At 38.9% G+C, this 19,586-nt stretch overlaps 1 protein-coding gene across 1 annotated transcript in view; it reads right to left on the reverse strand.

Annotated features, from left to right (window-relative positions):
* The window catches only part of VAV3 (vav guanine nucleotide exchange factor 3), a 352,065-nt gene that overhangs the window by 103,799 nt on the left and 228,680 nt on the right, over positions 1 to 19,586 (reverse strand). The window contains exons 16-18 of the mRNA XM_021690322.1: positions 17,483 to 17,584; positions 17,076 to 17,176; positions 4,912 to 4,937 (exon numbers count right to left, since the gene is read on the reverse strand). Of these exons, the coding sequence (XP_021545997.1) occupies positions 4,912 to 4,937; positions 17,076 to 17,176; positions 17,483 to 17,584 (229 nt within the window). The remainder of the gene's footprint in view (positions 1 to 4,911; positions 4,938 to 17,075; positions 17,177 to 17,482; positions 17,585 to 19,586) is intronic.

Below are 19,586 nucleotides of genomic sequence, written 5' to 3' on the forward strand. Positions count from 1 at the left end.
TTGAAGAAATAACTTAGGCATGCAGCTTGTGAACCATGAAAGTGAATTCTTATCACAGAAAAAGCCGTTAAGAAAAATTGTGCTTTACAAAAATTATAAGATGCAAAACAAAATTTTAAATGTTTGAAAATGCATGTTATGTGTTCAATTTCACATGGAATTAAATTCATTTCCACCTAATAACTACAGTAATCTCACTAATTAATAAGGACTTGATTATCACTTTTTATTACACAACTGGATGAAATGCTGAGTCTATAACTACCATATAATTTAGATTTTCACAAAAGCAATTTTCTCCCTATGTGTGTTGGGGTTTGCGCCTGTGTGTGGAGGAGACTTGGTTTCATTCAGAGCACATGTGGCTTTGCCAAGCACACATTAGCCACGGATTTTTCTTGGGGTTCTTCTTGCTGTTTTCATTCACAAGTTAAATGGGTGAAATAGGGTCTTACAGCTTTCTTAATGGCCTCGAAGCCCATCAAGCAGAAGTTCAGTTTTCTCAAGGTGAAAGCAAACTGGAGAAATTTTTAAATTTTTTGTTTTTAACCCAACTACTTTCAAAATGGATTTGTAAAATCTGAATATAACCATTAAGATCAGTGTTGAACCTGTGTTGAGCAAGACGGATAGCCATACTGGAAAAACTAGTATAAAGAAAGCCGTTATAAGTGAGAAGAAAATGTCACTCTGGGCTTCTTGGTAGCCAAGGCACAAAAAGGGGAAGCATGAGAGTCAAAGATTCATAGCTGATAATTTGGAAGAAAGCTGCTTCCAGAGAAAATCTCTTTTCTATTGAAATGGTATAACATTCTTTATAGCTCTCTCTATAAAGGACAATGAACGCAAGGGACAGTATTTTCAACAGGAAAATATATAACGATGGATATCAGGTTGCTATTTACTTCCTACATATCCCTTCACCTTCTTAATGTACAGTAGAAGCTGTCTTTCTATGCTCTTATACCTTCTACTATCAAAATGCTTAGAGGCAAGAAAGGAATTCAACCTTTGGGTCCTATTCCTGGAATCCCTGAATGAGTACCATTTAAAAATTATAGACTTAAGGGATGCCTGAGTGGCTCAGTCAGTTAAGCGTCTGCCTTCAGCTCAGGTCATGATCCCAGGGTCCTGAGATGGAGTCCAGCATCAGTTTCCTTGCTCAGTGGGGAGCCTGCTTCTCCTCTGCCTGCAGCTCCCCCTGCTTGTGCTAGTTCTCACTCTCTGACAAATAAATAAAATCTTTATAAAAAAATAAAATTATAGACTTAAAATGTGAAAAAGAGTCCTTGAGTTTAAGACCAACACTCTATTACCTTGAAGTTAGGACTAAAATAGAGAACGATTTGCAACAACACAGATGTACCTAGAGGGTACAAACTAAGTGAAAAGTCAGACAAAGACAAATACCACATGATTTCACTCATATGTGGAATTTAAAAAAACAAAAATGAACAAAGAAAAAAGAGAAAACAAACAAAAAACAGACTCTTAAATACGGAGAACAAACTGGTGGTTTCCAGAGAGGAGGGGGGTGGGGTGAGTGAAATAGGTGATGGAGATTAAAGAGTTACACTTGTCACTGTATTGTACACCTGAAACAAATATCATACTATGTGGAAAAAAATAGAGAGCATGGTATAATTATTAAGAATATGGATTCTAGAATCAGACTGCCAGAGTTCAAATTCAGACCTTATCACTTGGCACCTGCTATTTGATGGTGAACAAGTTAACAACATCTCTGTGCCTCAGTTTTCTCGCCTATAAAAATGGGGATAATAATAGCACCACTTCACAGCATTTGTGGTGAGAATTAAATGAATCATGTGAAATGACTGGAACAGTTGCTGCCATGCAGTAAGGATTACTAAGTAACAGCTTATTATTATTATTTTCATGGTATTTTGACTGTTTAAGTACCACGCGCTAACCGATTGCGCCACTGGAGCTCCTATTTTGACTGTTTAAATGCACACAAATTACAAACGATTTTTCTAAGTTGTTACCCTACTGCTTATGTTTAAGGTTTTTCCTCCTAAAAATCAGTGACCCTGAAAACAGACTTTTCTACAGGAAGAGTGGGCAGTGGAATTATGATTTGCTGCATTGAAAAAAAAATTTTTTTAAGCTACTTAGACCAAATACCTCTGGAGATTTATTATACTTCTAAAGCACCTATAAAAGTATTTTACATTGTAAGAAATTTTGGAAATGTTTAACAGAGCATATTTAAACAATTTTAAAATGCTACTTTCAACTGTCATTCTGTCATATTCCATCCAACACACTCCCCTCCCCCACCTGTATTCTCAAAAGCCTGGGACAGCGCTTTTGTCCCCAGCAGGGAGAGGAGAGAAAACAAGAGGGCACAACCCCTGGGAGCTTGTCACATACAGCTCCATGAGATCAGGAGAATTGATCTTCAGAACCTTCTCAATCTTCTTTGATCAACCTAGAAGGGGCAGGGGAGAGGACAACCAACCAACCTAATTTTAGAAGCATTTGAGTTATTTCTTGCTTCATTACCTATTACCTTGTCTTTCTCTAAAAGAACTACTTTTATCACCCAAGAATCTCTTCTTGCCTCTTGGGAGAAATTTAATTCTCTGTTGATTTTACCAACAAAATAAGCAAAGGTTCATTTGCTATGGAACTGGCTTTGGTTCCTCTATCTGTTTTAAAGGTGAAAAACCCTTTAAGGAATGGATTTAGAGTACATATGTGTTAAACGGATACTTTGAATGGATACGTATGATAATCTTACTTCCTACAGAAGGTACAGTGGTACCTTCTGAAGGTCCACTCCAAAATGGGACGTGGGATGAACATCCCAGGTGTTGTCATGAAGGCCTATAGATATTGTGGCTATTGAAAACTGACCTACCTACCTCGAGAATAAAGTGTAAAATTAAAAATTAAAAAAATCACAATCATAGTTATTGAAAGGGGAACAGAATAGGACCACAAACTGGTATATGGAGAGAAAGAAGATCTTCACAAGAGCGGGTTGATATGCAGATCACAGAGCACATTGTTTATTTCTGGGAAGACTCTGAAACATAAAGCACCTGCCTCAGAGAGTTAAACTGCCTTCCACACAGTCTTGGTGAGGAGATAGAAAGTGAAAGATGCTTCTTAACATTCTTTTGCTACACTTCTCCTTAAATCAAGCTAAGATTTTCAAATAGGTTGGCCAGTAACTATAATTATGCATCCAAAATAAAGATTATTAGCAGAATCACACATTAAATAAAAGTTGCACTTATTTTATCCAAAAGTTAAGCAAGTCACTAAACCACTGATGCCGCATTAAGAAAAGTCAACATGAAAATGAATTCATTTCATAGTAGGCTTCCACGTATTTTTTTTTAAGAAGATAAAATGCCTGGAGAGAATTATTTAGTATAATGTGAAAATTATTAACCACTTCTTATGAGCACACTTTCTGTAAATATACTCACTTCACATCACTTAAATAAAATCAAGTGAAATCATCTTCTTTGGGGAAAAAAATATCTTTTGTAAAGTAACAAAGCTCACAGCTCTAAAAGGAACTCTGTCTCAATAATCTAAGGATAACATGAGAATAAGAGAAGCAAGCTGCGTTCCAAGATCTTCACAGGCAGCATCCTTATAGTCTTCATGAGAAACATTACCTGTCAACTAAACACTGGACGAAATTTCACATTAATTTATTTTAGCCCTAGAAGAACTTACGTGAACTATTTTAAAAATAGTCCTTGATCTAGATTCTAGACTTTGAAATATAGTTCACTGATACACCGAAGAGGTGCATATGAGCATCCTCACAACACTCTTGATACCCTATGTGCAAATTACACGCTTATGCAAAAGAGAAGCAGAAACAATCACTTCTTATTTGATGTCTTACTGTACTTTTCATTATTTTTACCACATATATAAATGCCAGCCTATTAAAAAATATTACACCACTCTTTATGATATATAATAATCTGTTAAAATTTTGTATAGAATTTTTTTGTTATTCTTTTACTCTGAAATTCTCAAGTTACTATACTTTTGGTTCCTATAACAAATTACATGCATTTTATATTTTAATTTTCTCAATGATATTATTTTTGGAGGTCAGGTGAGAAATTTGCTACTTTCGGTTAAAGGCCAAGGCAATGGTCCAGAACCTGTCATATTTTTCATTCTTTCATATTTTTAAAAAATAGCTTATTCTGAGAGGTGACAGGGATCACACAGTTCTAAGCCATGAGACTTTAGACTGTGTTAAACCAAAAGAAAATGTTATCCGATCTTGCTTTGATCAGTAAGGCATGATACAAATCATGTTTGTGCTCAAAACAGAAAACTACTAGAAATATGAATCCACATCCTTAGATGAGCGTTAGAACTTTTCAGGACTAGCAAATGTTGGGCAGCAATGCAATGTTTCATGACAGGGACAGGTCTACCAATTCCCTGGGAATGAGGGCTACCTTCCTTCTGTACAAGCAGAATCAAAGATACTCATTCCAATGAATACAGATGCATTAAATTTTATAAACTCCAGGGGTTTGTGGAATTCTGCCCGAAACTAGGGAAAAGTATCCCCATATCCATGCCACACATTGTTACAATATTTGAAATTTACCTAAGTACTAAGATTCTGAAAAGTTCCATTTCACACATATTCTTGAATATTCACATTTTTCCTTAACGTAAGATCTTCAGGCAGCAACGGACTGAAAACTCCTCTGATTTAACCTGTGCATTTCATTCACAAGGACTTGGTTGCCCACTCTAGTTCTGTTTCTATCCATTTTAAGAGTACACTTCACATTCTAAAAGCTCAAGCCTGCTTAAGTTAGCAAACAACCCAAAATGCAAAAGTTATATATATATATATATATATTAAAAAAAATTAAATGTTAATCTTACCTCCAGTGCTTTGAGCGTCCCTTGTTCTGAAACAAATGTAAAAATTGGCATTGTCAGTGTAAAGTTATTTTGTTTGGTTAGCAAACTTAGCTTGTTCTCTGCAGCTTGGTAAAACACTGCAGCTTTGTTTCTCTTAACTGATACTTGTAATGTATTTCCAGGGTCCCTCAGGCTGGGCTAGTAATTGTTTTGCAACCCAGGTTCTCTTGCCTTATTGGCTTGTCAGAAAAGTGACTCATAGTTCTAAATGACTTCTAGGTTATGCTTAACTTTTTCAATTGTTGATTAAGCAATGTCAATCCAACCACATAAAGCTCCTTAAAACAGAGGCTTGCACTAAATTTACATGCATGAGAGAAAGCTAGGTGGGAACCTGTCTTTCAACACACCCAGTTTTAAGAATCTAGACACACAAATTACAGAGGTATTTTCATCGACTATAAGAATTGCGAATTTAACACTGTACAATATTGCATATGGATTTTTTTTTCATTAAGTGGCTCTAACTCTTATTTTTGATTGGGGGGGGAAATACAGTTTGATTTAAAGAGGGAAATAAAAAACTGACAGGATTCATTTCCAATGCTAATTTTCCTTTCATCCTTAGTCTTCCCATCTGTAAATAGAAACAACAATCTTTTCATTACATTTGAGTTCTTGAAAATAACGAGCAGTTATAAAAGGCCCTGAGGAAACAAACTGAGGGTTGCTGGAGTGGGGGGTGGGGTGGGAGGGATGGGGTGACTGGGTGATAGACACTGGGGAGGGTATGTGCTGTGGTAAGCACTGTGAATTGTGCAAGACTGTTGACTCTCAGATCTGTACCTCTGAAACAAATAATGCAATATATGTTAAGAAAAAAAGAAGAAGAAGATAGCACGAGGGGAAGAATGAAGGGGGGGAAATCGGAGGGGTAGACGAACCATGAGAGACAATGGACTCTGAGAAACAAACTGAGGGTTCTAGAGGGGAGGGGGGTGGGAGGACGGGTTAGCCTGGTGGTGGGTATTGAGGAGGGCACATTCTGCATGGAGCACTGGGTGTTATGCACAAACAATGAATCATGGAACACTACATCAAAAACTAATGATGTAATGTATGGCGACTAACATAACAAAGAAAAAAAAAAAAAGGCCCTGAGATCTGCAGGTGACTACGGTGGCAGAAGACTAAAGGGTCACTCTGCAAGTGAAGGCCCGCACTGCATGTGGATGATGCTTCCTGTCCCCATTCCCAGGAGCACCTATGCACGTTATCGCTTTTCCAGACTGTGGACGAAAACACCTCATCATTTTGAGTCTATGCCTATAGTCTTCCCGTCCAAAATGACCCTCTAAAGAAGGATCTGAGAAAAGAAGAAACTGAGGGAAACATCAGGAAAGAACAGGCAGGCCTAAATGAGAGCTCTGTAAGCTGTTTCCGTAAGAGGATCCAAGAAGCCCCACAACCAGAGTTCAAGGGGAAAATTCCAACCAGAACACCTGACTAGCTGCCCCAAATTGCTTTACACAGGAAGCTGCCTGGGGCAAGGAACAGAAGGTTGTTTTGTTTTATAAAGCACCACTCCTGATTAATGAAAATGGAAGACATGTGACCAAAAAGTCACCTTTCTGGAGAAAAGTTAAGTCTGCATTCCTCTGTCAATTTCAAATCCCTTCACCCTGACTTTCACGTGACTGCCTTCTCTGGAGGCATCTCTGCCAGGTCTGAAGTTAGCCTTATGAAAGAGTATTCCTGGACAAGAAAGATATTTTACTTCTTTCCCTCCTCATTTAGAAATACGTAATGTTTCAGAAGAAAGACTGCCTAAGAGGATCGGTTTGTGGAGAGGGTCTGAGTACCACTTGGCTGGATGCTGTGTCCAGACTTAGAACCCAGGTTAGGTGAGCTTAGGTTCCTAACAGAGCAGGTGTGATACCTGTTTCACTGGTTTGACCAGAAAGGCTTTTATTCCAGAAGAGCCCTAAAATACTTTTTTTCTCCTACTGGTACATTAGAGAAAGAGTCTGACCTAAGAATCATAAACTGCAAGAAGCACCAAATGGGAGAAGAGTTTAAGTTTTCCATCCAAGGAGACTGAGGAAAGTTTAGACTATTTCTCTAAAGTGGAAAAACCTCAGGTCTTTTGGGTTCAGTGTTTATAAATGAGTATGCAACTTAATTTCAATGAAAAAAACTGTAATTTTTTTCTGACTCTTTGCATAGAAGTGTTTTTATGTCCTTATGAGTAGGTCTTCTTATAGTATGCTTTAAATGTTTCATATTTTTGTATAAAACCTATGATCACCCCTGTGGCAACAGGGGAAACACCATGTTCCACGACAGTCATCTGGTTGCTCCTCGGGAAGTTCCCGGGGAAGAGATGGTATCTCAGGTGGTCATCTAACTAGGCAGACACTTGCATCTCTTTACCCAGAAAATAAGATCTAGGAACAGAAGATGCTGACAGGCTCCTCCTATCTTGTTGCATAGGGTTTAAGTGCAAGTTAGCTGGCTCCCTGCAGGAGGGAGCACCTATTACAGAAACAAGAGAGTGAGAGGTCCTGGCAAGGCACGCATGGGACTAGTACAAAGCCAGAAGCAATCTAGACTGGGCTGACCACCTTACCCAATCTCCCTCTTTCATTTACCCACTTCCGGTTGGCTCCAACTTTCTCTCTTTGATGTCTCATCAAGCAAACCAGCTTTCCTCATAATTCTGATTAGATGTACCAAGAACTGCTTTACACAAAGCCTCTTCAGTGTAACCCAAGTAGGAAAAATGGAAAAGGGGCTTTGTGCTGGATGCAACTCCAACTACTTGGGGCTTACCTTTCCTTGCCAGCACTTCCTGTCCTCATGGCCACCATGTCTATCCTCTACCCTGTCACCCAGGAAAGAGGCCTATGGACTTGGCCTGGAGAAGTTCACACTCTGATCTCATGCTGGGCCCAGCACATGAACAGTAGTTCTTGAAAATCTCAGCCTTTATTTACTTCTATCGCATGGCAGGGTTCTGTAAATTTTCTAAGAATAGGGCAAAACCCAAAGGACTGGAAATTCCTCTTAGAACCTGTTTTGAGTGTAGCAATTCTTATCCAGACTCCTTTAGTTATTACTTTTGTACATGCTCTAGCGGCCACAGCATTGAACTGCCTGCCTCCTTTACAAACAGAATCTAAATTCTGATAACCATATTAACGCAACAGATTAACTTATACTAAAATAACAGTGACGAGAGAGAGGAAGACCCAACTACCCACACTGCTTCATACATTTTCAAAGTAAAAGCTCATTCTGGCTAGAAAAATAGAATAAGGGCCTCTTTTGATGAAATATTCTATGGAAAAGCTGCTCTAATTTTGAAGTTTCCAACAACATCCTCAACCTCCTCTTGACATAGACCCAAAACTACTATTAGTAGGTACTTGGGTCCCTAAAAGACACTTTGGGTGTCACAGTTCTGCATGAAGACTAAGATAACAAGAGCTGATGACCATCAAATCTATTTTAGCTGAATTCTGACCCAACAGAAAGGTTGCTGCTTGAGATCTGATAAAAAAAAAAAGCCTTTCTGTCTGTCTCTCTCTCTTTCTCCTGGGAACTTCCTTAGGGGAGTAATTCAGTTCAAGTTTCCAAACATTTTTAATCCTCAACTTGTCTTTACCCTGCAGCCTATTCTCAGACTCCTATTGATCAAACTATAAAATGTTCTTACCCTTTCAAGAGCCTTTCTAGATGGTGACTCACAGACCCTCAAGGGGTTTATACCTCGCATTGTTTCATCAAGTCCCAACTGGTTTGATGTAATTCAGAGAAGGGGTGTTACTGAGGTGCTGGGAGGCTTTGCAGAACTCCATCTTCAATGCCAGCACAGGGTTCAATGTGCATATTTGTGTAAAAGACATGTTTTTTACTGAGGCTTTAGATTCACTTATACAATTTGTTTAAACAAAAAAATTCAATCCTATTATATTTGTTTTTCCAATACAAGTGGCTCTCAGTGCATACATGATTGCACAGTTTGCTTTGTCTCTTATCTGAAGTTGTATTTGGTAAGACTAAACAAATCAATGTCCAGTAAGACTGTTTGTCTCAAAAGGGGCCACAGAAAGGTAATAACAAGTATAGTTTTTGTAGGTGCCTTGTCATCATGGTTAACATGCTATTTTTATGAAACATTAAAAGACAGTTGGACTGATCAAATTTTGAAGTTATACAAATGTTATGCCTACCACTCGGATCTACAGCAATGTTTTGGGAAAAAAAAAAACTAAATAATACTTGGAAAGAGGCTTTGATTTCGAGTCTCCTCAGGAGCTCTAACAGAAATACAACCACATAATATTTTCCAGTTCACTTTAATAATCATTAATATATCATTAAACTTACCTAAATAGTTAAGTGGAAGGAATATTAACTACCCTTGAGTATAAAATTTTCTCGGTAAGTTAAAAAAGAGGACCAATTTATGGGAAAGGCTTTAAGTAATATGAAGTAGAACCAAAGTCATTTTTTCGTTAGGAAATCAATGATTAAGCCTCAGTTCATGTAAAAGTAATCTGATAAAATATCTAGTGGTACAAGACTGAAATAAAATTGTATTCTAAAAGCTTATCTCTTATGATAAAATACTGCAATGCTATTTATAAAAGAGCTATTTCTGATGCCAATTTGGGGTGCAGGTTCTAGGTAGCAATCCGGCAGGTTTAAGCCATTAGGATAACGAGGCAACTTGCTTCCGATTAGGAATGGCTACGGCTGCTGCAGGAGCAGCAACTGTCCTCGATAAAAGAGCGATTAAACAGAGAAGCAAATGGGGACCTGCGTTGGCTAAATATTAGAGAGGCTGAGGCTTGCGTTCCTACTAAAGGAAAAGATGCATTAAACCAAAGTTGTCTGCTCCAGCAATATTTGCCTTCCAACGCTACTTTCTTTGTTTAAACTGAGAGGATGCAAAGCAAGCTATATTGATCAATGTCAGGGTAAGAAGGGAACCAACAGGGTTTTAGCAGGGGAAAAACACAAATGTCCCCATAAGATTGCAGTTTCGGATTAAACCTTCACAGTGGTGTGCTGTGAGAAAGCAATACCACTCTAGAATTACATCAGCTTTGCAGTGACTTGTTGAGAGAGGCTTATATAATGGAGTTCATACCTATTCATTATCAAGGTTGGAAAAGTTTTGGCAGCATACTTCAGAGTCCATGTACATGTTGATCATCGAGGTTGCCATGGTGAATGTGAAGGAGTCAACTCAAATTCAGTGAAATGAGAGAGTGAAATGCCCGCTCTTTATATCCATGCAAATTCTCAAATGTTAAGACATAAACTAATCACCCAATCTTCAAATTTGTTTCCAAGTTGCATAGTTACAAGAATAATCTTATAAATACAAAAAAAAACTTAAAGCACTTTTTCATACTTCAAATGCACTTGAGTTAACAATCTGTCATAGTCAAATATTAATATGAATGAATTACTTCCTTCATTCAGAAATGCACTACATTTTTGCCAAGTAATTATTATTTCAAGGATGAATGAAGACTAGGTAAATTTAAGGGAGATAGAGCATGAAATATAAAAGGTTTCTAAATTCAGAGAAGACAACATCCACAGGCTTGACTTCTAAAAAAGAAATGCCCAAGAGCTATTTCACATGCTTATTGGTTACTATCTAGCCACATCCAACATTATTAAAGATATTCCTACTTTGGGAAAAAAAGGAGTAATGACTTGAGGTTAAGTACCCTGACTTTGAATAAGGGATGAATACAAAAGGTGAGAAACACATTCTCTACAGTGAAGGAGCATATAGTCCCCTAGAGGCAATGAAGAGTGGCAGAGACAGTCATGCCCACCAAACAGTCCATGTACCCCACTACACTGTCTACCTCCCCCTTGTAATTGAGGCTGTTTAAGTAGTTTTCACCAATACACTGTGATTTAAAAAAAAAAAAGTGTTACTCACTTCAGTCTAGGGGTTTTAAGAGCAGTTACCCAGAAAGCCATGTGTTGAATTTGAAGAGTCACAAGATGGAACCAGCTTGGATCCCTAAGCCATTACTTAGAAGGGAGCTCCCTTGGAGGGCCATGGAACCCAAAGCCAATAGTGCGTGTGTGAAAAATAAATGTTTATGTATTAAAGCCAGTGGGATCTGAAGGGCTTTAGGGGTGTTTTCGTTGCCTAACATTGGCAAATATATAAAACCTACACACAAACTAATTAGAGAACAATTTAATTCACAAGACTGTTGGGTGGCCAAGGTGAGGGAAATTGATTGGCAAAGGGTTTGGAGAGGAAGTAAAGGAAGAGTAGATTTTGAACTGTCAGGAGAAAAGGGAGTGTATTTCAAGGAGAGGAAATAGTAAGAGCCAAGCAAGAATTCTAAAAATGGGGTTGACTGAATCAGGGAGTATATTTCCCCAGAAATTGTGGTATGTTTGTCATCAGGTGTTCTGTGAGCTAGTTCTCTTTCTTGCTACTTCATAACCTAACCTAGGTTCCCCTGTCAAAAGCCTAATGGTTGATACTCAGGGCATGAGCCTTTCTTTGCATAAATACCAGAAAGGAATTGCAAAGGGTCTGCCAAGTCTTCCATCTTTCATTCTTAAAGTACCAGCCAGGGATTTAGATAAGGTTTTTATTTCACTTATTCTACATCCAGTCGGGCTCTGGTCTCTACAAGGGCAGAATCAAAACCTGTCCAATCTCCCACAGCCTCCTGCTTCTGGTTCTAACACTACAGTGATCCTCAGAGCCCAGAAACCCTGGTGCTACACTTCTACTCATTAATCTATCCCCATCTGTTTGTCAGTCTGTCCACTCACTCATCCATCTACCAGGGCTTCCCAGAGGTCAGAGCATCAGTTAAATATGGTTCTTATCAGTGAGAGGCTCCAGTATAATTGAAGTTTGGACATTATACTGTAAGGAATGGAAGGTATAGGGAGCAGAATTTCACAATCAGAATTGACATTAATAAAGATCATGTTGGAAATCATATAGAAAGAGTATAATTAACAGCAAGAGTTAGGAGACTTTTTAGTTGTCCAAACAAGTGACATTGAGATTTTTTTTTAAATCTATAGCAATATCATATCAGTGGATTCTAGAGAGCCTTAGGAGGAGAAGTAAGAAGAACACGTAACTGAATGAAGATGAGAGAGGTGGGTAAATCAAGGCTGACAACAAGATTCAGGTGAGTGTATGGATGTTGGATCTTTAAGACAAGGAGTAGGTGGAGGAAGTTTGTGTTAGTGACTAATGAAGCTGGTTTTAGATACGTGAAATTTGAGGTCACTGCAGGACACCTGGGAAGGGATATGTGAGAAGATGATAGACATTTTGAATCCAAAGTTCAGGAGAAAAGCCTTACGTGGAACTGGTGACTTATCTACCTGGGTGTAGGTTATAGCTAATGCCAGGGAAATTAATCTGGTATCCAAAGGATGGCACGGGCGATGTGGTAGGATGTGAAGGAAAGTGTCAAGGAGAATGGTTAACGGTGCCAAATGAAAGAGAAAGGTCAAGTGAGGTGAGGCCTGGAATGTGATGACCAGTACATTTGGCAATTAGAAGGTAGAATGGAAGATTCTCTCACCTTCATTTAGCCCCTGGGTTACTGTGTCATTTTGTTCAACTAGTTCCTCTTCTCTGCCTGGACCAATGTTGAGTGAAAATGGCATGCTCCACTTTCTGGAACTGCCTTCTACCCCAACTACCCAATGTTTATAATGTAACCAATTCTACTAGGCACCGCTTTCTGGACCACAGGTAGATTCCTGACTCACTCTGAACTGATCAGAATCTCTCTTCATTTCCTAAGAATATAGTTAGACTATGTTAAGCAATAGAGCAACAGAGCTCTGTAAAGTTGAGGTCAATCTCAAGTCACCTATGATAATTTTATGTGGGAACCTGGATTATGTAAGCATTTGAGTTTGCCTTAAATCAATACTATTCACTTGCTTTAAATTTAGCTGTTTAAATTTAGTTGATCCCATTCCCCAAGTCAAGTTCTCCAGAAATGATGTTACACTCTCCTCCAGAAAGAGCCCATCCAAGTGAACTATGTCTCCAGCCCTTGAAACATTTTGTCCTTCCTCCTGCCCTCCTCCCTCCATCACCACTTCCCCAAGTGTCATACCAGTCATGGGAAAATACACTCTGAACTAGTGCAAGCAGTTCTTGCTGAATCCAGTTGCTGGACTGTGGAAAACTTCAGCCAATGTTGGTTCTCTGCTGGCTGGGAAACACCCATAAAGTCTAGCTTGCCCATGTCCTCCAAACTCTGCCTGTTCTACCACACTCACATCAGACCGACCAAGCTCAAACTCACACTCTACCCACGGTTATTACACACAGCAGTGCAGGAAGGGGGCAGTTCAAGGACAGGATGTCATAACTTTCAACTTTAAGAGGGCATCTGTTTGGGAGTGGTTTTTTGTGTTTTTCTGTTTGTTTGTTTGTTTGTTTTCAGGAAAACCTGTCATGGGAAAATGAACCAACACTCACTCCAACTCCTTTTGGGGAGTTAAAAAAAAAAAAAAGAAAGAAAGAAAGAAAAAAGGAGAAAAGGAAAAAATCCATCCAATCCCCACAAGCCTATTCCCAAGTCCCGACACCCTGGAAGGGCAGCCTGGCTGGGCCCGCACGTCCCGGTGGACAGCAATGGTACCCACTGCCTCTGTTCTAATATTTAAAAAACAGGCTCCAGTTTGAGTCCCAACATTGTATCACAAGGGGTCTTTGAGGTGGCCCTCCAGGAGCCAGCTGAATTGAAACAAACGGAATAGAAAGCAAAATGGAGTTTTCCAGAACTGTGGGGAACCAGATAGGTGCTGTCGTAGACGCTGGGCTCCCCAGGTCTTATCCATGAGTGGATGGATGAAAGGAGCAGATATGTACCCCCAGAACGCCCCAGGTGCTGACAGCTCTAAAAGATTCCTCTTCACTTAGGATAAGCAAGGGCCTTTACTCAGAAGGGCTGCCCAGCAAATCCTCATCTGGAGGCAAACAGGGAAGCCTCCTGGACAGGTCCTTACCACCTCATACCACTAATTAATGGACTATGAGCATTCAGTGCCATCAGTCTCTTAAAATGTTGGGCAGGAAAGGACAGAAAGAGAGAGAATAAGACATGTATGCATAAAACAGGAGAATGGAGGACAACATTGGATGCAAGGCAGAAAAACAAGAAAGCAAGAGAATTATGTTTAAAACTCCAAGAAGTAAATTTAGCCAGAGGTTTAAAATTTTTTTTCCTGCTTTATAGTGAATTCTGTAACAAAGTTTAGAGAATGATGCTACCTTTTAATAAATGATATCTGTATAAGCAAGCATTACCTAAAATCTGCAGGGCATAACAGCCTTATTTTCATACTTTTAGGACTCAGTTTCCTCATCTTAAAATAAGAGATCCTAGAACTAAAGGTGTCTAAATCTTCCAGCTCTGAGACATTCCATGGGGAAAGGGGCAGGCATGGTCCCAGGGAGGCCTGAATTTCTCACAGCACTTCAAAGCATTGAAACCTAAGCATATTTGGTAGTTACTAATTTAATTGAATTCAGAAGTGTTCTTGCTAAAAAAAAAAAAAAATTAGGAACTCTCTTTCTCAGGGAAAACCAAACGCATGATTTTACTCTGGGTGTTTAAGAGGATTAGGCATTATGCACGTAAGACATTTCCACAGATCCTCACAGCTAGTTCGCAGGACTGGGAGCAGAACTCGGGGGTTAAGAACGAACTCAGGAGTTGGACTGCCTGGATTTGCATCTTCACTCTCTTGATTAAGCAACTGAGGCAAGTTATTTCTCTGTGCCTTGGTTTCTCATATGTAAGAAAAGAATAGCAGTAATTCCAACTTTAAAAGATTCATACAGGACTAAGTGAGTTGATAGCAGTAACATACTTAGGACAGTACCTGGCACTTTGTATTTATTTAAAAAAATATATAAACTTAAGGACTAGGTGTCATTACTATCCCTATCTTAGAAGGGAAAAAAAAAACTAAGACTTACAAAGGTTAAGTAACTGGTTCCAAAGTCACCCAGCGAGTAAGCTGTGGAGAGGGATTCAAACCAGACCAAGACTCCAGACCTTGTGGGCTTTCCTGCCATCACACACAGTCTCCCAATCCAGAGTTACTCAGTGAAGGCCGGGGGACACTGGAACAATGACTCAGGGAAGGCACCACTTTTTTATCGCTTGACCAGGAATTCCCAACTGTTTCCTGTTGACTTTTTTTTTTTCAAGTGAAAGTTAAAAATGTAAAGTCCTTTAGCATCATTCATTTATATCACTTCAAAGTTTGGTGCTCACTATTTCTTCTATCCACACTTGCTCCATATCATAAAACAACAGCAAAAATACAGATTAAGCCGACCCCTTTTCAAAACAAAACAAAACACCAAAAAAAACAAAAACAGACTTCTCATCATAGCACCTTGGATTAAAACACTGAATTTTTATTGTGCCCAGGCACTGTGCTAAGCATCAACATTGCTTCATTTGATCCTCATGATAATCCTCTAATTTCCATTTTACAGAAGAATAAACAAAACCTCAGAATGCTTAAGTAACACCCCCAAGCTCCCATAGCTAGCAAAGGGCAGAAGGAGATTTTCCACCATTTCTGCTTGACTCTCAACTACTCTCCTGCACTCTTCCAGTAGAATGCAAGAACCAGGCCAACTACGAGATCACTTCACATTCCTCACAGAATGAAACTCCTAAGACAGGGCTGGGGGGGTGGGGGGACTTTATAAAAATACATTAGCCTACTACGAACACCTAACATGTTAATTGTCCTCAAAGAGATTAAAGGATGCGGCAAATAAAGACAGAACAACCAAAATTTAAATGATAAGCTGTATCAGGTGGACAACTGAAGAATAACAATAATAAGATATAACATTCCTATTTTACAACTTTGTCAACTGTTTCTGACCTTCAGAAACCTTACTGGGTACTAATCTTGTCTCCATGTCTCAGCAGACTTGGAGTCAATTGCATGAACACTCTGACTCCCATCAGAAAACGGGAAGCACTGCCCTGAGGACTGAACGAGTTCGTGCAAGAAGGGCCTGGCAGAGGGCCCAGTGCAGGTACTCAACCAACCCGGGATGCTTCTCCTTATGGCTGCCCATGCCTGGCATGGAGAGAGCTCATGGCTCATGGGAACCTTAAAAAACATCTACCAAAGGAGTTGAGTGAGAGGAATGTGCTGTGATCCCAGTCCTCTAATGGGATTCACACCTTTTCTACAACTGCCCATTTTCTGAACTCAGCTCTGAAATGAGCTATTATTCTCTGTTTCACTCTTCTTCATATTATCCAAAATAATTCAATGTCCACCTTTTCCTTTGGGAAAAATCAAAGGTTGACATGGCTACCTTTTGAACTCAAGCTGTTAAAGATCCCTTTCTTCTGTTCAAAAAGTTTTACTGATTTTGAAAGGTCTTATTGATAAAACATAAGAGAAACTCAGGGGAAAAGGACAAAGAGAAAGAAGAAGAAAGAGAAAGTATAAAGAGGCCAGAAAAGAAAGAGAAGGAAGAGAGCCCAAGAGGAGCAGAGAGAAGCAAAAGGCTATTGAATGCATAATTGCCAACAGTCTTAGCAACTGGCTCATCTAACAGTCATGGAGCATTATTTTTAAAAACCAAGGGGAAAATATTTACATAAAATCCAAAGGATATATACTCTCTGTTAAATGCTGCAAAATGACAATGTATTCAATTCATTAATTCATGAATTAGTCTGTGTGATGTTTACTTCTGGCACCGTTAGCATTTCCGAGCTGAATATTTAAGAGAACAAGGGAAAAATTTAAGGACTAAAGATAGAAGTGAAAAAAAAATTTTTTTTTTCGGTTTTGTTTTTGTTTCTCCATTTGCATGCTTTGGCTATATTTGTACAGCATTCGTGAGACTCAGGGGCCAGGCTGAATGAAATGGGTGGCCGGAAACCTTCCAAACCCCCCTTGAAGGCCTCTGCCTCCCAGGTACGTATAAAAGTCACAGGAATTTAGAACAATTTTTTAATTGTCCTTATAAATGATAGTTTCAAAAGCAGATATGTCACAATAAACACATACTAAGAGTAAATTAGGCCTTAATGATGTTTATCAAGTTTTATGTCCTAATTAAAAGCAGAATCACAACAATAAACATGACTTACCAGCAGAATTAACTCTGCCACAATTGTCTACTCTTCCCAAACATTCTTTGTGTGCTCTCGCGCCACACTTAAAACATAAATAGCCTTGATAAAATGTTCCTCTGAAAGGTAAAATTAGAGAGTGATATGTTAAAAGGTGCTAAATGCTGCCTCTATGAAATCATGAGCGCGAGAAAGAAAACAAGGGAACACAGCGCTCTGCAAAGTCTTCTCAGCAGAGGGAGAGGGTCTCCTGGGGTTCAGAAGGAAGCGTCCAGGTACAAGGCTGAGGAAAGATCTGTTGGCTCAAAACTGTTAAGGCAATTTCCCTACTTCACAACATTTTGGCTGGGACATTAAAAAAGTCTGAAACACACAGCAATTATAGCAGCTCCTTTAAACTGAAAAACAGGACCAAGCAAGCTTACCTCAGAAGCATCTGGCAGACTTTGCAGGATGTAACCCGATTGAAGGTGTGCATCTTGAACTCATGGAAATTGGAGTCTGCGTAGTCTGGCCTTATGTTCGATCTATAAAAAGGAAAAAAAAAAAAAAGTAACTTCCTAAAGAAAGTTTCACAACAAAATAGCAGTCATCTAAAACCTAAATTCATCAACATTACATTGGGTAGAGATCTGATTCAAGCAAAAAGGCTATTAAATATGCAATGTTTTCTAAGCCAAAAGTAGGCTTTGCATTAAAATATGCACCAAAATCTGGTTGTGTGCAAAGCAGTAACACGTAAGGATTTAAGCAAATTAATCCTCCTCAGAATTGAGGGTTCCCAGAGAACTCCACAGAATGGCCACATAGGTCAACCTGCCAGGAAAAACACAAAAACCTGCTGGATATTCATGCTGTGTGAGAGTTTCTCTAGCCATATCACTGAAATATAAACTAGATGGGGAGGGCAGGAGCAGGGGGGGGAAGAGGGTGCTTCATTCCCACAGAGGCCATCTCTAAATAGGTATGTGGATGATGTAATGATCTGTAAAAGTGAATAATTTTATAAAAAGTTTTGAAATAAAACATCAGTCTGATCATCAAAAACTTCCTCCTTAACAATTTGCTTTCCTTGTAATCCAAATTAAAAAAATCAACAAAACTGTTGTGTTTTAGATTTTATTATTATCTACATATGCAAAAGAATGTATGAAGCATAAGGCAAACTACCATAACTGATGTCAGATAAAAATAAAAAATAACACAACCAAAGTAACTTTGTGCCAAGGCTGTGACAACCACACAATGTCCGTTACTCTGTTTAACTTTCCCACCAATCCCAACGACTCAGCACTAATCATATCAGTAATTTACAAACAAGGAAACTGAGGCTAATACTAAAGTAAGGGAAATGGCAGAGTCGGGCACTCCAATCCACATCTGTTCTCTTTGCCCCTGAAGCTTTGGTGCAAAGAGGAATTCAACAATATTCACCTTAATATAATTAGATTGTTGGAAACAGTCAATTTAGCCATTTCCAGGAGTTTTTTTTTTTATAGTATTTGTAATTTATCTACACCACAGAAGAAAGCAGAAAAATTAGAAAAGGACTAAAAAAACAGATATAAATCGGAGGTATACCAGGAAAGCTAAGATGATGCTCTCCATCACGTTACAAGCAATTTGAGAGAGTGTAGGAAAAGTCTGAGATACTGATGAGCTAGGATTTCCCCTTTTATAGAATACAGCAACTCTCAACCACACAGAGCCTTGGTGTAATGAAGCATAATGCAGGCGGGCGACCAGGCATCAATCTCTGAGGTACCAGGAGAAGCCTTATGAAAAAACATTCACAAAGGCAATTGGAGTAGCAGGCAGTGATGCAGAAGTGTCAGTGAGGTCAGCCTTCCAATCCATCTGCTGAATATGAGCATGCTAAAAATGAAATCAGATATTAGTGCCATCTGGGATTTCTCTGCTCCATGCTTCTGGTGACCTCACTTTTTAGGAAAATGTTCTGCTGCATGCTGAAAAGCATGACCACTTCCATAGCGGTATTTTTGTGTTCCTGATTAAAAATTATAGCTCTTCGTGAATAGAGAAGTAGAGAAAAGGTGAGGATCTAAAAGCAAAACTCTGTTCACGAGAATCTTGAGTCCATAAAGCCATGCATTGGAAAGAGCATCAAACCCCATTTCCTTAGCCAGGAAGGCCTGTTACTCATTTTTCTCTGAACATCAAGGTGATAGAGTCACACATGGATTGTCAAATAACAGCTTAAGTCCTGGGAACCTGAAGAATTCATCAGCCTGGAGTTGTAGACTAAAAGTAGGTCTCCTTCAGAAATGTAAATGGGTCCCAAACAAGTAAGAATTTAATTAATTTTAAAAGCCTGCCTGGGACGGACTTGTAATATCTTTCTCCAAGGATCAACTTAAGTGATAGACAGACAGATAACCAGTCTTTCGACCATCAGTTACTTTCACCAACCAACTAGGAATAAGCGGACTTTTTAGAAGACAAAAAGCTGAGAGGAGAATCACACTAAGGAGGTTAAAAAAAAAAAAAAAAAAAAAAAGACAAGAAAGA

This window comes from Neomonachus schauinslandi, chromosome 4, assembly GCF_002201575.2.
Source record: "Neomonachus schauinslandi chromosome 4, ASM220157v2, whole genome shotgun sequence".
Classification (NCBI taxonomy): Eukaryota; Metazoa; Chordata; class Mammalia; order Carnivora; family Phocidae; genus Neomonachus; species Neomonachus schauinslandi.